Source organism: Sphaerodactylus townsendi, linkage group LG12, assembly GCF_021028975.2.
Source record: "Sphaerodactylus townsendi isolate TG3544 linkage group LG12, MPM_Stown_v2.3, whole genome shotgun sequence".
NCBI classification, from domain to species: Eukaryota; Metazoa; Chordata; class Lepidosauria; order Squamata; family Sphaerodactylidae; genus Sphaerodactylus; species Sphaerodactylus townsendi.
Window position 1 is genome coordinate 19,625,031 of NC_059436.1, and position 18,200 is coordinate 19,643,230.

Genomic DNA, 18,200 nt, shown 5'->3' on the forward strand with positions numbered 1-18,200 from the left:
CCCCCCACCTCCCGACCACAAAGTGTCTTTGTCCTTTTCCACATATGCTGTTTACCACATTTTCAGGCTGAAAATAAAACATTTCGTTTGTGGTTTTCCCACCTTTGGTTTTGGAAATGTTTCCAAAACACTTTTTCTCCGTTGTATCTGTAAACACTTTTAGAAAGTTGCTTATCGCTGAATTTCCAAGCCAGCTTCCCTCATAGTGTGATCATAGTGAAACATTTTATTTTTCACGCCAAAACCATTGGCTATTTCCCACTCCCCTGAGCAGTCACCAAACTTCAATTTTAGTGCTTTCTCTGCCATTTTGTTTATCCCTCATTTCAAAGCTGCACCCCCGTCCTCTTAAAATGTATTATTTCTGGTGGTCCTCCCCCACCCCCCTTTTTTGGTATCAATGAATCAGCGATCCAATGAAGCCTTGCTACAGTGGCGTAGGCGTAGGAGGTGACGTAGGAGCAGCAGTGGCGTAGGAGCAGCAGTGGCGTAGGAGGTTAAGAGCTCATGTATCTAATCTGGAGGAACCGGGTTTGATTCCCAGCTCTGCCGCCTGAGCTGTGGAGGCTTATCTGGCGAATTCAGATTAGCCTGTACACTCCCACCCACGCCAGCTGGGTGACCTTGGGCTAGTCACAGCTCTTCTCTGAGCTCTCTCAGCCCCACCCACCTCACAGGGTGTTTGTTGTGAGGGGGGAAGGGCAAGGAGATTGTAAGCCCCTTTGAGTCTCCTATAGGAGAGAAAGGGGGGATATAAATCCAAACTCTTCTTCTTCTTCTTCTACAGTGCATGTGTGGAAAAAATAGTCAGGAAATAATATTTTGAGAAGGAGAATGTGGACAAAATTAGTTGTAAACATTGGGATCAAAAATGTTTTCAAAACAGCACAAGCGGCATGTGCGGAAAAAGCCTATATTACTAAATTTGCAGAAATCTAACTAATACTATAATAAATTTTGGGCTGTTCCCCTGAAAGGAATTTGAGTTTGAAACGCTGGGCTGGTCCTGTGGAGCTGAAATAAAATGTAGCACTAATTAAAATTGTCTTTTGTTGTGGTGGCAACTCAACTGCGAGGGACTGTTCACAATCTCCTTATGGATTTAACTCTCCAAATAAATAACAATGAAGTATTTTTCCAGCCTGAGTTTCCAAGGCAGTTTCTTTTAATTGATGCAAAATGTAACTTGTAAACTTCAAGGCAATACTGATTCAATACAGATTCAGATTTCATGGAGGTTTTTTTTATTTTTAAGCCCCTGTTAATCCAACATAACCTTTAATGTGTGTGTGTAGGGGAGCAAGAGATGGGGAAGAGTCCGATATACGTGTCAACTGCCTGAAGCATGATTGAATAAAGAGTACATACATTTTAAAAATGCTGGGAGCAGCAGTGGCGTAGGAGGTTAAGAGCAGGTGCACTCTGATCTGGAGGAACCGGGTTTGATTCCCAGCTCTGCTGCTTGAGTTGTGGAGGCTTATCTGGGGGATTCAGATTAGCCTGTGCACTCCCACACATGCCAGCTGGGTGACCTTGGGCTAGTCACAGCTGTTCGGAGCTCTCTCTCTGCCCCACTTACCTCACAGGGTGTTTGTTGTGAGGGGGAATGGGCAAGGAGATTGTCAGCCCCTTTGAGTCTCCTATAGGAGAGAAAGGGGGATATAAATCCAAACTCCTCCTCCTCCTCCTCCTCCTCCTCCTCCTCCTCCTCCTCCTCCTCCCTCCCCCTCCCGGCCGCTCTCTTCTCTTCTCCCTCTCTCTTCTTCTTCTTCTTCTTCTTCTTCTTCTTCTTCTTCTTCTTCTTCTTCTTCTTCTTCTTTCTTGACAGTTTATTAGATAACCTTTCTCTTCCCATACCATGCAAGGGCACTTTCCCCAGCAATTACACCCAATCTGCTCCCCTTTTCGGTTTGTTCCAGAATTTTTGAAGAGAATTTGCTGGAGAATCCATCCAACTGTGGGTTTATGCCTCCCATCTCCTATAGATGGCAGTGCTTGAATAAGCATTGAAAATCCACAAGATGTCTGCTTTCGTTCTTTCCCCGACCACTACATCTTTATTCACCCCCACATTATCTTATTTGGTCACTTTCGCTATTTAAATAGCAGGCTCCTGTTAGCAATGGCTTTTGTATAACCATCCACAGGATATTTTGTCTTGTGAAAATTCCACTCCCCCAATAGGTTTTTGGAGGAGGAAAAATGTCCATAAATTCACTTAAGAACATAAGAAAGGCCCTGCTAGATCAGACCAGAGGTCCATCTAATCTGAGGATTCCCAGAGTAGACAGCACAGCTCCCCTGAGGGTGCTGGAGACGTCAAGAGGGAAAGTGAGAATTTTGGGGGCAGTTGGGGGACAGAAGAGAAATTTTGGGTGATGGGAGGCGGCGCAGGGATTCCTGAGTTAGCGAACAGTTGAAAGCCATGCCCAAGTAGCTCTTTGGATCTTGGTGTTTGATCCATTCATAGATATCGGCTGTGAGGAGATAGGAATGGTGGAGGCGGAACTCCTTTCACTCCAAAACGACATTTTGCTGAGGCCAAAGTCCGAAAAATCATATCAAGAATGTGCCACCTGCTTTGTTCATCTGCCTTGGGGACAGAACTAGGTAGGCAGTAGGACCCAAGCGGCATATTCTAGAATAAAGACAGTCCAAGAAATGGCAGATGAATTCACAAATCTCCTGTCATCTTTATGCTGAAAAGGGTGTAGTTGTCCTAGTGCCGCCCAGCATGGCTATCCTCTGAAATTAAAAGAACCATGTTTGTTTGTGGAAACAAAACAATATACTTGCTTCTTCATCTCATTTGCCACAAACCCACATTTCAATGCGCTTTCAGGGTTGTTTGAATTGGCCCTCTTCGATAGCGTCTCTGTGGCAAAAGGCCACATTCTTGTTATAGTTTTGAAGCTTGGTAAATATTTTGGAAGCACCATCTGTAGCGCGGAAATGTTTCCAAGCCCCTGTCCCAAACAGACAAAAGCTTTAAGGGTTGATGAACTGACTTATGATTTTGCTAGACCAGGGGTTTGCAACCTGCGGCTCTCCAATTGGCCATGCTGGCAGGGGCTGATGGGATTTGTAGTCCATGAACATCTGGAGAGCCGCAGGTTGCAGACTCCTGTGCTAGACCCAGTTAACACCCACAACCCCTGTTGACATAGCATGGCCATAAAGTTGCCAGCCTCCAGGCTGGACCAGGAGTTTTCCTGGAATTACAGATGGCCTCCAGATAGCAGAGACTTTCCCCCCAGGAGAAGAGTACTCATCTAGAGTACTGTATTCAGTTCTGGGCACTGCAATTTAAGAAGGATATTGACAAGCTGGAACATGTCCAGAGACTGGCAATCAAAATGGTAAAAGGTCTGGAATCCGTGCCCTACGAAGAGAGTCTTAGGGAGCTGGGGATGTTTAGTCTGGAGAAGTGAAGGTTAAGGCGGGGGGGACATGGTAGTCATGTTTAAATATTTGAAGGGATGCCATGTCGAAGAGGGAGCAAGCTTGTTTTCTGCTGCCTCAGAGACTAGAACAAGGTGCAGGAAGAGATTCTACCTAAACATCAGGAAGAACTTCCTGACAGTCAGGGCTGTTTGACAGTGAAATGCACTTCCTCGGAGTGTGGTGGAGTCTCCGTGGGCTTTTTCGCACACACAGTTTGTTCTTGATTTAATATATGAGGTCATCACGGTTTCTGCCTTTTTTCCACACACACTTGAGCCGTAATGTGCCTCGACCCCTAATCTGTCACTCATTTCAGCCTTTGTCTCACATTTTTCCTGTCGCTCGATAATTGTGCAACTTTCTTGGATAAAACGGATTCCCTCCACAATCTGGTGCCTAGGTGCAAAACACAACTGGAACAAGCAACTGCGAGGGATCACACCCACTGTGTGATGCGATTTCCTCCAACCAATCAAGATGCGGTAGAGCTTACCAGTTGCGAGCGCACATTTCTCTGTTTCGTTTGTGTCTCACTCTCCTCCCGCCCCCAAGCGTCGCCATGCAGTGCGTAGTATTGTTTACAACACCGGCCTACTCATATCTCAAATAGCGAAGTTCTCAACGCAGAGTGGTAACACTGGAGATAGTGAAATCAATCAGCTTTGACTCGTTAGCTCGTGATGACGGGGGCCAAGCATCACATGGAACATGCCCTTGGACAGCACAACAGCCAATCGGAACTCTCATTTGTACTGCATTCCAGGGCAATGCAAAACCAAGGGGTTTCTGAAGCAACAAGAACATCCACAACAACCTGGTCATGTGTGAATGATCTCGAGCGATGAAACAGCAACAAAAAGGTCAGGATGTCGATGCGGATTGCCTTAATTCAAGAACAAACCGTGTGTGCGAAAAAGCCCCGTCTTTGGAGGTTTTAAAACAGAGGCTGGATGGCCATCTGTCAGGAGTGCTTTGATTGTGTGTTCCTGCATGGCAGGGGGTTGGACTTATGGCCATTGTGGTCTCTTCCCACTCTATGATTCTATAAGATGGCTGCTTTGAAGGGCAGATTCTATGGCATACATAGAATTTAGGTGAAATCCCTCCCCAAATTCTCCCTTCTGCAGGCTCTTCCTGCAAATCCCCAAGAATTTCACAGACTGTATTTGACACCCTGGGTTGTAGTCACTGCATTCCCTTCAGGATTGATACCAGATTTCCCTCCAGACAAGAAAATATAAGGATCACGATAAGCGGCGGAGAAGAGAAACAATGTCTGCCACCCACCCAAATCACCAAGAACCTCGATCGGCTTTCCCGTGGGCTCTTTTGCCCTGCATTATCTTAAAGGAAACCGACTGGCTACAGTTGAATAATGCAATTATACTAAACAAATGTGGCTTAATATTCATGGACATAATGTGAGTTCAATGAGCTCTTTGAAAATGTATTTGATTTATCTCTATCATAGACCAAAAGACTGGACTATTCATAATTTGCAGGGTCAAAAGGTGGGCACTTCAAGCATACCCATCTAGATTTCTTATCCCCCAGGATTTGCCACAGCCATATTGGGATGCAGACGGGCCAAGCAAACCAATCAATGTCTGCAAAGCAGTTTTAAAGTCTCCTTGTGAAACCGAGAAGTTCAAAATATGAATCACCGAGTGTTAAAATAGTCCAGCAGAGGATAGATCAAAAGGCAGCCGCTCATAGCCGCAGACTCCAGCAGTGTTAAAACAGCTTGGCTTCAGAGAATTAAATGCAGAAAGATTCCAATTTACATCAGGGTCAGGATAGGGCCCACTGTCTGGAAACAGCCCAATTTCAAAGCAATTTTGGTGGCACGTTAACTTTCTTTTTATGGTCTCTCCATGACATGTGTTATATAGAGCCTACTATTTCAACCACCATAAAAACAGGTCCCAGAGATTGGCTCCTTCCCGCCCACTGGCCGGCTTCTTTAATTCTCCCGACTTTAATGGAATGATTAAACCAAGGATCAATTTGGCCCAATAAATCTGTAAAGAACACCAGTAAGGCAAAGACCTAACTCATGAGGCCATTTTAAGGAAAGGGGAATTAGGAGGGTATGTTTTACAATTCATCAGCCTCCTATTTTCGGGCCATTCAATATGGCCTCTGATGCTCGCTGACCCGATTTTCAACACAGTGAGTAGAAAGGAGAGGCAATGAAATATGCACAGGTAAACACAACCAGCCTGTGAGGTCTTTAAGAAGATGGCTCAGGCTAGCAAGTACCGTTCGCCAATTTCCCTAGGTATTTCCTACGACTACTGAGGCATGGCCAAATATCTGTTCTTACTTCCGGACCCCAAGTTGTGTTGTGCACTAACTTTAGCTAGGTGCAATGTCTCTCTGCAGAGAGACAAGGAAGAGGTACCAATATGCTGCATCATGAAAGACTTTATGTATGCAGGTTAAATAGTGAGGAATCTACACACCATGTTTTGTTCCACTGTCCTCTATATGAGACAGCTGGATCAAAGTTTCTGCTACCTCTCTTGGCCAGTTCTGAAGGTTGGACTGATCAACAAGACATTGTTTCTTTTGAATAATATTTTGGGTGCAGCTTTAGAGCAAATAGCTATGTTTCTTAACATAGTTATAAATAAGCACTCTAAATCAATTTTTTTAATGTCTGGTCACTGTAAGTTTATGTCTGGTGGTTCTAGTGTGCGTGGGTTTTTTTCCATTTGAATGTATGCCATTAAAGGTTCTTGACTTGAAGAAGATGTGGCCCAAACAGAGCTCAGATGAGATTGGGGCAAACTCTTTCTGGTGCACATCTGTCACCATGATTTTATGGCAGCTGTTGAATTCCCCAAAGCTTACAAATAGGGTTGCCAACTTGTAGTTGGGAAGACCTTTTGGAATGAACAGATCTTCAGATTACAGAGATGAGCTCCCGTACAGAAAATGGCGGATTTGGAAGGTGAACTCTATTCCATTTCTACCATGGAGAGCTAGCATGGAGTAGTGGTTAAAGAGAAGTGGACTCTAATCTGGAGAACTGGGTTTGATTTTCCATTCTTCCACATGAGTGGTGGACTCTTATCAGGTGAACTGGATTTGTTTCTCTGCTCCTACACATGAAGCCTGCTGGGTGACCTTGGACTTGTCACAGTTCTCTCAGAACTCTCTCAGCACCTCACAAGGTGTCTGTTGGGGGGAGAGGAGGGGAAAAGCAGTTTGTAAGCTGCCTTGTGTCTCCTTCCAGGAGAGAAAGGTGGGGTATAAATTGTCACAAACACTCACAAGTGTATTTCTGTGAGAAAATGGCGAAGAGTGTTCTGAGTTGCTTTGAATCCCAACTGGGGAGAAAAGCAGGGTAGAAATAAAGACAATGCAGATCGCCTTCTGCGGTCTCTCCACCTCAAACCCCATCCTTCCACAGGCTCCACCCCCAAATCGCCAGGAATGTCTAGCTTGGAGTTGGCAACCCTACCAAATCCCAGTTACCCAACTTTCTGTGACTCACTTGCAAAGCCATTCCATCCTATCTCCCCCCTCCTGACCAGCATAATGAGCAGGACTCTCACATTGGTTAATGCTGAACAGTCCTGCGTGCTGATTGGTAGGAAGTGAGTTGTCGCAACATTCCATACCTTACTCAATGATGTATTAGGACTACTGTGCGACAGGCTGTATTTCACAGCTTTTTCACATTACAGGGAGGCAACCCTACATTTGTCCCTGAGTATCCCACAGCCTCCTCTCCCAGCATCCTCCTCTTCCCTCCTTAGTTGCCGACCCATCTGCAAGAGAGATGCCAACCCACCGTTTGGAAAATTACATCCTTAAAACCAAGAATACAAAAAAGTCCCACCGAGGACTTGGGCAACATCTTGATTTTCCTCGGCTTCAACTCTTTTTGTCCTCTTTGGCTTCCGAAGATCTTGCATGAAATTCTTATCCTCCCCCCACCCCCAAATTGGCAAGAATAAGAACCCAAGTTCTATTGAAAGGGAAAAGAAAACACAACAGTACTCCAAGTTCTGTGCAATTTCCTCCTCCCTGCCCCCAGCCTCAAGTACCTTCTCTAGCTGCATGGAGACTCAAGTGCTTTTCACTGTTTTACATGAAGGATGAGGCTAGCCAAAACAAATCACATTGTGCTTAAAAAGCAATTTCCCCCCAAAGCAATACAAGGCTCTTCAGCGACGTGGTCTCCCCTAGACATTTCGAATTGACTGCCAATGAGATTGGGGAAGGGTCTTACATCTCCCATGACAGTGGTAGTTCTAAATAGAGTCAGAAACTGGATGGAACTCTGCTTGGAATTGCAATCGAGACCATAGAAGGGAGTGAACTTTTTCTGTGGGTGGGGACGGGGGGGAGGGGGCTGCTGAAGCCAATTCCATAAAAGCGGCTGTCACTATTTCAGCTTATTTTAGGGTTGCCGGGTTCGGAATGGGAAATACCTGGAGAAGGGGAGTGGGGGGCTGGAGCCAGAGGAGGAGAGGGTTTGAGAAGGGAAGGAACTTCAATGGGGTATAATGGCATGAAGTGCACTTTCTAAAGCAGCCATTTTCTCCAGATGAACTGATCTCTGTCCAACTGAACTCAAAGCATGGCTATGCTGCCACGAAAAAACCAAACAGTGCACTGGATGCAAGAGTCCAAGCGCACACATACTCCCCATAACATTCTAGAGAATTTTGCCACACAGATATTTCAAAATGCATGGGTTAAGTTTTAAGTGGCTGACAAATCAGAAGACATGGTCTGTTTAAAGCAGTTAATAGCAGCAGTGGCGGAGGAGCAGTGGCGGAGGCGGAGCAGTGGCGGAGCAGCAGTGGCGGAGGAGGTTAAGAGCTCGTGTATCTAATCTGGAGGAACCGGGTTTGATTCCCAGCTCTGCCGCCTGAGCTGTGGAGGCTTATCTGGGGAATTCAGATTAGCCTGTACACTCCCACCCACGCCAGCTGGGTGACCTTGGGCTAGTCACAGCTTCTCGGAGCTCTCTCAGCCCCACCTACTTCACAGGGTGTTTGTTGTGAGGGGGGAAGGGGAAGGAGATTGTCAGCCCCTTTGAGTCTCCTGTAGGAGAGAAAGGGGGGATATAAATCCAAACTCTTCTTCTTCTTCTTCTTCTAATACATAATAATCCAACAAGACTGTATGGACAAGAGACATACCATCGTGTCAACAGATTTTTGATTTTCTGAAGATCTACACATTCAGAAACCAAACCTTCATCATAATGCCAGCGTTAGGTCAAAGTACTTGTCTAGAACATTTAGTATAGAAACAAATTATGAAAGTCTATTAGTCTCAATTTAAGAGATATGCCTAATCTCTGTCGCCTGGAGATCAGTTGTAATAGTGGGAAATGTCCAGTCACCACCTGGAACAGCTCTAACATCCAGTGCAGAAACAAAAATCCAGTCCTCCATGCTTACACTACAGTAGATTGCCCAGTGTTTAAGACCAGCAACACCCCTCCCCCATCTGAGAATCACACTTGGGGGGCAGTGGTAGGGTTGCCAACTCCAGACGGGAAAATTTCTGGAGATTTGGGGGTAGATCCAGTGGTGGGATTCAGCAGGTTCGCACCACTTCGGCAGAACCGGCTGTTAAAATGGTGCTTGTAGACAACTAGTTGTTAAATTATTTGAATCCCACCACTGCATGGATCCCAGTGGGTAAGGCCTGGAAATCTTCCGTTATTTCAGCTGATCTCCAGGCCACAGGTTCCCCTGGAGATAATGGCTGCTTTGGAGAGCATGCTCCGTGGCATTGTATTTCAATGGGATATAACGCTACAGAGTCCATTTTCCAGAAGGCCATTCTCTGCAGAGTGAACTGATCTCTGCAGTTTGGAAACGGTTGAAATTCCGGAGGCTCTCCAGGCCCCACCTGGAGCTGGCAAGCCTTGATCTTTAAAGCCAGTGTGGTGTAGTGGTTAAGAGCAGGTGGATTCTAATCTGGAGAACCGGGTTTGATTCCCCACTCCTCCTCCTGAGTGGCGGAGGCTTATCTAGTGAACCAGATGTGTTTCCACACTCCTACATTCCTGCTGGGTGACCTTGGGCTAGTCACAGTTCTTTGGAACTCTCTCAGTCCCACCTTCCTCACAAGGTGTCTGCTGTAAGGAGAGGAAGGGAAAGGAGTTTGTAAGTCACCTTGAGTCTCCTTACAGGAGAAAAAGGTGGGGTATAAATCCAAACTCCTCCTCCTCCTTCTTCCTCTTCTTCCTCTTCTTCTTCTTAAGAATGATTGTTGACCATGAGACCAGCGAACGGAGCAACCTTTTCATCAGAGTTGGACAGCAAAAATGTTGGCCTGGGCTCCGCCTGCACAGCCCTTGCAGCTCAGGGATGCCAATTTTATAATGAGCTCAGAGGAGGGTCACATAGTTGCAGAACCTGGACCAGCATCTGGGGAACAGAGTGGCCCTCTGGAATACAGAAGTTGGCCATCTCTGACCCAGGTCAGCTTTACGGCCAATTCCGATCAATCCCCTCTTTGACTGGTGCTCGATCGGCACTGTGATAACGTTGCAAGCAATCTCTTTGATTCCCCCCTCTTTGCCTCTATGAATTCTGTTGGGATATGCATATTTTTGGATACACCTGCGTGACCCCCCACCCCCCCCCCCAATTTCTGAAACAGCCAGCCTTTGGTGCCCACTCTCGATTAGCATCACAGAGGAGTAATTACATCTGTGCTTATAGCTAAGAGCCAAAAAAAGTTCTGGAAATTAGATCAGCCGCTTGGGCCCAATTTTTGTTTCTGTTGTAAAAAAAAAAGAGGGGGCTCTTTTCTCATCCCACAAGGCAGGTTTTTAAGAGAATGGACTGGAGCCAAAGATTAATTTATTGTGGCAGAGGGGACATTGAATGTTTTTAAAAAAACATTTATGGACGTTATCAGGAAGATCTCTCTTGGCTTCATTTAATATGCACCAGGGATCACTTTGGGAATGGAGTGGCTGAATTTACTATTACTGGGTCAAATAACATTCTCATACAGTAAACCTCCCCCCGCCCCACTATAACATCTCTCTCCCACCCTGAAGCATGTACCTTATATGATGCCTCTCTTCAATAGACACCCCATCATGAGGTTATTAAGAACAGAGGTGCGCATAGTGAATATGTAAATGAGATATAGCGGAGCAATGGAGTCCGGTTTCCCAGACTTCTGAACTAATTTGCATACAGCAAAAGAGACAGCGTGTGAAGGTGGCCAGCAAGAAAGGAAAAACACACTGCAAATGAATCATATAGTGTAAAAGTAACTTGCTCACGCTATCCATCTGATAGGGCTGAACAAAACCCTAGACGCATAGCAGGGGTTTCATTTCTCTTTTTTTTTCGTGGAGAGCATAGAAAACAGCATTTCAGGCTTCCTTAAGGCACCCTGGAGAGGTGGCCCATTGCTCAGTGGTTGAGCATCTGCTTGGCATGCAGATGGTCTTACGTTCAATCCCCAGCACAGAAGGATCTCTGGTAGCAACCCGTGGGAAAGACCATTTTCTGCCTAACACACTGGAAAGTCACTGTCAATCAAAGTAGACAGTCAGATCTTTACGGAGCAATTGGCCCGACTCGGTGTAAGCTTCACAGATTTATTTGAAGTGCAAAGCTGAAAATCATACTAAAGTTGATGATCTGAGACAAATTGCTCAGGGGTACAGAATCTTGTACACACAACTCCTTCCAAGATAGCTCCACACGGGTAGCTAGGCACATCTGGGTGATTATATGTAACTAGAGGAGCCAGCATGGTGTAGTGGTTAATACTAGTAAACTCTAATCTGGAGAACCAGGTTTGATTCCCCACTCCTCCACATGAGCAGTGGACTCTTATCTGGTGAGCTGGATTTGTTTCCTCACTCCTCCACATGAAGCCTGCTGGGTGACCTTGGGCAATGCTTCTCAATGGGAGGCAGTTCCTTGGGCAATGCTTCTCAATGGGTGGTAGACCTGTCCTCCACAGTCTCAATGCTTTTCAATGGGTGGTAGACCAGTCCTCCACAGTCTCAATTTCAATGGGTGGACTCTGAGCAGCGAACATTCTCTTATGCATGTCTACGTATCTTTAAAGATAGTGCCTCAAAAAAATATATATAGGGAATCCCGTCAACCGCACACAAAATATTGGGTGCGAGATGAGGGTGAAACTGACCAGAGAGAAAAATGGTCAGTCGGGAAACCGCCTCTTTTCCCTGCTGCCACCGTTGCTGTCTGGAAAGCATCCAGAAGTCGCCTCTTTTTAAAACCTCCTCTGGATGTCTTATTTCAGGTGTGTGAAAAGAGGCAGTCATCTCTTTTTAAGATGTCCCGCAGATGTCTTTTTTGCGCTGTGTAGAATGGACCATTGTTACGTTTGTTCAAGTCTACTGATTTATTTTTTTACAGTTTTCTTTTCTTGCAGTCCTTTGTTGATACAATAAAAATTATTTGGAAAAAAAGAACATTCTCCATGATGATTCAGCTGTAACTCAAAGGTATTAAGACAATATGAAGGCCCAATAAAGGATCATTTTGACACTGCTTAGGGTTGCCAGCTTCCAGATGGGATTTATAGATTGCCCAGAATTACAAATGAGCTTCAGAAAGCCAAGATCACTTCCCCTGGAGGAAATGGCTGGTTTGGAGGGTGAACTCTATGGCTTTACACCTGGTTGAGATCCCTCCTCTCCCTAAACCCCACTTGCCAATCTCCAGGAATTACCCAACCCAGAACTGGCAACCCCAGCTTTGGTGTTTGTTGCAATACCATGACTTGCTCTTACTGGTGTTGTGCTGCTGCCCCCGTAGAAGGTTACTTCTTCCCACGTGGCCACGAAAACCGACACGGCTGTGAACGACGACAGGTTCTTGAAATACTTGCGGATATCTCTGGAGACTTTCCTGAGGAGAGCTGGATCCGAGCTCTCTCGGTAGTAGACTTCTCCTCGGATCCCGTTGTGGACGTCCGCCCAAAATGGGGCAATGAATGCCCGCCCGTCGTTCAGGGGGAAGGACTCTGGCGTGAACTGGCTGACCAGAGCGTTAAAGGAAATGACACCGTTGTTGTTGACCTACAAGGGAGAAGAGCAAGGTTTGATTTAAGCAAAACAGAAGACTTGGCAGAAAAAGGGGGGAAATGTCAGCTTAAAATTATACTTGTGCTGGAGGAGCTGGTGAGAAAGGCTCGCTATGCAATTACGGGTTGTAAATTGGTCTATATATCTAGGCTTTTCTATGCCCCACATTTTCCCCTGAGGCTGGGATGGAATTAAAATTCAGAACTCCACAGTGGAATGAAACCAGAAGTCTAAACCCCTGGATATTACCAGACTCTGGGTTCCTATTGTAAAATGTCCTTCGGGGAATGGGTTGTTAAAATAGTTGAGTTTGCCCAAATGGCAAAATAAATGAAAATTATTGGGAGAATGTTATCTGAGTTTAAGGATGAACGGACACAGTTAGCAAATTATATTGAAAATATATATATAAATGAATGTTGACAAGCTTCAAGGAGTAGAGGAGAAGAGAGAAACTACAGATAAGGTATAGAAAAATTAATATTGTTATGACTGGACTATATGAAAACATCTGTACTGGGTCAAGTAATCTCCTTTTAAACTTAGGGTAAGTGGGCAAATTGTGAAAAGTCTCTTGATGGTTCAGTGGAAATTCCATGTGTGTAACAAATGAATCTGAATTTGTGTATATGATGTTATATTTTTAGTTTTGATGAGTTATGGATTAACTGTAATTGCAATCTATTGATTAACTGCGATTGTAATCTTTACGATCAATAAAACGATTTTGTTTTACCCTTGATCTGAGTCAAAAGCCGAGAAACGATAAAACCACCCTGTGTTTAAAAAAAAAGTTCTTTTTTTTTCATGCACGCTAATTCAGACAGATGTAAAAAATGACTGAAATTAAACTCCACACCAGTGCTAAATCACACACAACAGATTTTGTGTAATTTCTTTTTTCCTCATATAGCCAGTCAGACAATCTTGATTATGGCTCATAAGCCATATAGAAGCAAACATCTGTGTCCTTTATTAGCATTCTTTACAGTACCTCTCCCACCTCCTGACTGGGATCAGGAGAAGACTCAGGTCTTCATTACTATGTGTATCCGACGAAGGGACCTTTGACTCCTGAGAGCTTATATCTTGAAATCTTGTTGGTCCCTAAGGTGCTACTGGACTTGAATCTCACTGTTCTACTGCAGACCAATGTGGCTGCCCTCTGAAGCATTAATTAATTAACTTTGGGTCGCTGGCAGAGCTTCCGCTTAGCATACAGAGGGTCCCAGATTCAATGCCTGGCATCTCCAGCACACAGGATCAGGTAGGTGACGTGAAAGACCTACCTGTGCCCAGACAGTCACTACTCATCTGAGTAAACAGTATGAACTTTGATGGCCAGAAGTTCTGATTCAGCAGAAGGAAGCTTCATTTGACCTAAATTATACTCATTTTCTACCTGCAGGGGAATTTTTCAGTAGAACCAAACACATAACAACCCTCCTTCCAGAAGTAGTACTGTCCAGCAACAGCTATACCACCCCCACCCCACCCCCACCCCGATAATGGAGCTTGGCTTTGAGTGTGGTATTCAAAACCATCACATGGTTTGGCTCTCTTGGGACTCTACTACTTCAGTTTCCAGGGGGAGATATCAAAATGGAAAGTTTCTCCGTTACATAGTGCTCCTCACAACACTCCAAGAAGAAGAAGATGAGGAGTATGGATTTATACCTCATCTTTCTCTCTTGTAAGGAGACCCAAGGCAGCTTACAAACTCTTTTCCTTTCCTCTCCCCACAAGAAGAAGAAGAAGAAGAAGAGGAGGAGGAGGAGGAGGAGGAGGAGGAGTTTGGATTTATATCCCCCCTTTCTCTCCTTCAGGAGACTCAAAGGGGCTCACAATCTCCTTGCCCTTCCCCCCTCACAACAAACACCCTGCGAGGTAGGTGGGGCTGAGAGAGCTCCAAAAAGCTGTGACTAGCCCAAGGTCACCCAGCTGGCGTGTGTGGGAGTGTACAGGCTAATCTGAATTCCCCAGATAAGCCTCCACAGCTCAGGCAGCAGAGCTGGGAATCAAACCCGGTTCCTCCAGATTAGATACATGAGCTCTTAACCTCCTACGCCACTGCGCCATTGTGATGTAGGTGGGACTGAGAGAGTTTGGAGAGAACTGTGACTGGCTCAAGGTGACCCAGCAGCCGGCTTCATGTGGAGGAGCGGGTAAACAAATCCAGTTTAGCAGATAAAAGTCAGCTGTTCATACGGAGGAGTGGGGAATCAAGCCCATTTCTCCAGATTAGAGTCTACCTGCTCTTAGCCACTACACCAAACTGGCTATTAACCACTACAACGCTCTGGATAGCATTTTCTCGCTCTTGATGACATGAGGATGAATCCCGTGTGGCTTTGAAGCTGGCAACTTTAAACAACCAGCCTGAATTCAGTGCAGGTGCTTGACCTCCTCTTGACTCCACCTTGCAAAGAGAGTCACCTTCCCTTTCAAGCTCCCAACAAGGAAAATCAAGCAAACAGACAGCGTCTTGACCAAAAAGAAAATCCCTGAAGCCAGAACAAAACAATCCTTTATTTTCTGCAGCCTCCTTTATATTCTTGTTTCTTGACATGCAACAGGAATAATATTCTGCCAGTCAAGGCCTAAGTGTTGCTCCAGAGTTTAATCACCTGCAAAAAGCAATTTATTGCCTTTTATATTCCAGCCCTACGAACATTAGCCCATTAAATATACCTTTGACTTTCTTAATCATAAAACCTATCTGTTCATGAAATCTAAGAACTTGTCAATGGGGCTCCAATAAATCTTCCTCTCCTCTGAACATGCCGGAGGAGAGCGGTGTTTAAAATGCAGGCGTTAATGGTGGGGAAATGAATAATTCGACCCAGTGGCTGCCACAGACCTCGGGCGAGGATCCTGAAGTTTCGTTTGGCTAACGGTGGTGCTGCAGTAAAGGGGCTCCTTGTTCGTATCGACAGTTCTAAGTTGGGAAATACCAGAAGATTTTGAGGATGGAGTCTCAGAAGAGCAGGGGGGGGGTTGTGGGGTGGGGGGGTTAATGGGATATAATGCAGTGGAGTCCACCTTCCAAAGTGGCCATTTTCTTAGAATCATGGAGTTGGAAGACACCCCAAGGGCCATCAAGTCCAACCTCTTGCAATGCAGGACCACACAATCAAAGCACTCCTGACAGACGGCCATCCAGCCTCTTTTTTATAACCCCCAAAGGAGGAGACTCCACCACACTCCGAGGTAGTGCATTCCACTGTCAAACAGCCCTGACTGTAAGGAAGTTTTTCCTAATGTTTAGGTGGAATCTCTTTTCCTTCACCTTTGAACCTATCACTCCTGGTCCTTGTCTCTGGAGCAGAAGAAAACAAACTTGCTTCTCACCATCATAACATCCCTTCACAAGTTCTACAGGTGAACAGATCTCTATCACCTGGAGATTGGTTGTAATCCCAGCTACTACCTGGAGTTTGGCAACTCCACTCCTTGTGTCCAAACAGAATGCCACCATTACTGGAATGGATCCACAGGATCCCACCCACCTGCTCCCACACTTACAAAAACGGTCTTGTGCGAGGTTCCAAAGAAGATGATCGGGAATGAGAGTTTGATCTCTGGGGAACTTCCGTCATCCACTTTTGGGGTTTTGGTGTCGTTCTGCCAGTATGGATACAAAATCGTCTTGGAGTGAGCTGTAATTGGGACAAAATATATTAATGACAGGCCATAAAGGGCACAGCCAGTGTGGTGTAGTGGTTAGTTAAGAGTGTTGGAGGTTAAGAGCTCATGTATCTAATCTGGAGGAACCGGGTTTGATTCCCAGCTCTGCCACCTGAGCTGTGGAGGCTTATCTGGGGAATTCAGATTAGCCTGTACACTCCCACACACACCAGGTGGGTGACCTTGGGCTAGTCACAGCTTCTCGAAGCTCTCTCAATCCCACCTACCTCACAGGGTGTTTGTTGTGAGTGGGGAAGGGGAAGGAGATTGTCAGCCCCTTTGAGTCTCCTAGAGGAGAGAAAGGGGGGATATAAATCCAAACTCTTCCTCCTCCTCCTCCTCTTCTTATTATTAACTAACTAACTAACTAACTAACTAACTAACTAATTAATTAATTAATTAAATTTGTTAAAGCGCCCACCCCCAAAGGGCTCTGGGCGGTGTACAGAAGGCCAAGGACCACATTGCATCCAACAGGCCAAGAACAACATGACAACAATAAATTAAGTTAAATTAAAACAATGTACAGAATCCATAAAAACATAAACCATAGCATCATTAAACAAAATGACAATAGTGCAAAAGCAAGAAGCATAAAGCCTAGCACCCGATCCCAAAGCCGGGAGGGGATGTTCTTTGATGTTATTTCGGGTGTCCTAATGATGGAATAGCACACCGTACAGGGGCATACTGGAGGGGGAACCTGCGGCCGGCCTCACCAAAGGCCCGGTGGAACAAAACCGTTTTGCAGGCCCTGCGGAACTCTCCAAGATCCCGCAAGGCTCGCACCTCAGATGGAAGAGCGTTCCACCAGGCAGGGGCCAGGGCTGTAAAAGCCCTGGCCTGGGTAGAGGCCAGCCGCACCATGGAGGGGCCAGGGACCACCAGTAGATTTGCCTCTTAGAGCATCTGAGTAGGATCTAGGAGGCCCAGGTTCGAATCCCTGCTCTACCATGGAAGCTGGCAGGTGAATTTGGGCCAGTCATATACTTTTAGCCTAACTGACTCTACAGGGTTGTTACGAGGATAAAACAAAAGAGAAGAGAAGGAGGCAAGAGAAAAGCTGATAAGCAAACAAATACATACATTTCTGCTTCTTTGGCAGGCTGTAGCTAATAGTATGTAACTGTGTGCTACCCTTTTGCACACATGACTATCATCCACAAGCAAAATAATGGTTGTCAGATGATTACACTTGAACAAATTCACCTCATCTCTTGTGAAACCTTCTTAGAGTTGCTAAATGTGGGTTGGGAAAGTCCTGGAGATTTTGGAGGCGGAGCCTGGGGAAGGCAGGGCTTAGGGACGGAAGAGACATCCGTGGGAAATAATGCCATAGAGCCCACCCAACGAAGCAGCCATTTTCTCCAGGTGATCTCTGTCATCCGGAGATCAGCTGTAATTCCGGGAGATCTCCAAGTCACACCTGGAAGTTGGCAGTGTTAAGCCAACAGAGCTTCAACCATCATATTCTCTTGTCTCTCTGGCTCACCCTTTTCAACACCCCAGTGTGTTACTTTTTCACCTGTTTTTCCCTCATCTTCTGTGATGTTCTAAACTCAACTCCCCCCTTCCAACTTCCTGCTCACCTAAGGGTGGTTCACCAAAGGCTGGGTTGGGAAAAACCTAGAGATTTTGGGGGTGGGGCCTGGGGAGGGTGGGGTTTGAGGAGGGGAGGGACCTCAGTGGGGTATAATGTCATAGAGTCCATCTCCAAAGCTGCCATTTTTCTGCAAGGGAACTGGTCTTGGTCATCTGGAGAGAAGTTGTAATAGGGGATTCCACCTGGAGTTTGGCAAGCTTGGCACTACGGCATCACATCCCTGCCAGATTTGGGTTGCCAACTCCAGGTTAGGATATTCCTGGAGAGTTGGGGGGTGTATCCGGGGAATGGGATGGGCCTCCGTAGGACACAAAACCATAGAGTCCACGCTCCAGAGCAGCCTTGAACTGGAGATACCATGAACTGAACGTGTGGTCCCCTGACATCAAAAAAGCGGAAAATAAT

The 18,200-nt window shown here is 45.7% G+C and overlaps 1 protein-coding gene across 1 annotated transcript in view; it reads right to left on the reverse strand.

Moving 5' to 3' along the window:
* The window catches only part of LOC125441807 (tubulin-specific chaperone cofactor E-like protein), a 132,598-nt gene that overhangs the window by 63,526 nt on the left and 50,872 nt on the right, over positions 1-18,200 (reverse strand). The window contains exons 10-11 of the mRNA XM_048512723.1: positions 16,031-16,164; positions 12,212-12,499 (exon numbers count right to left, since the gene is read on the reverse strand). Of these exons, the coding sequence (XP_048368680.1) occupies positions 12,212-12,499; positions 16,031-16,164 (422 nt within the window). The remainder of the gene's footprint in view (positions 1-12,211; positions 12,500-16,030; positions 16,165-18,200) is intronic.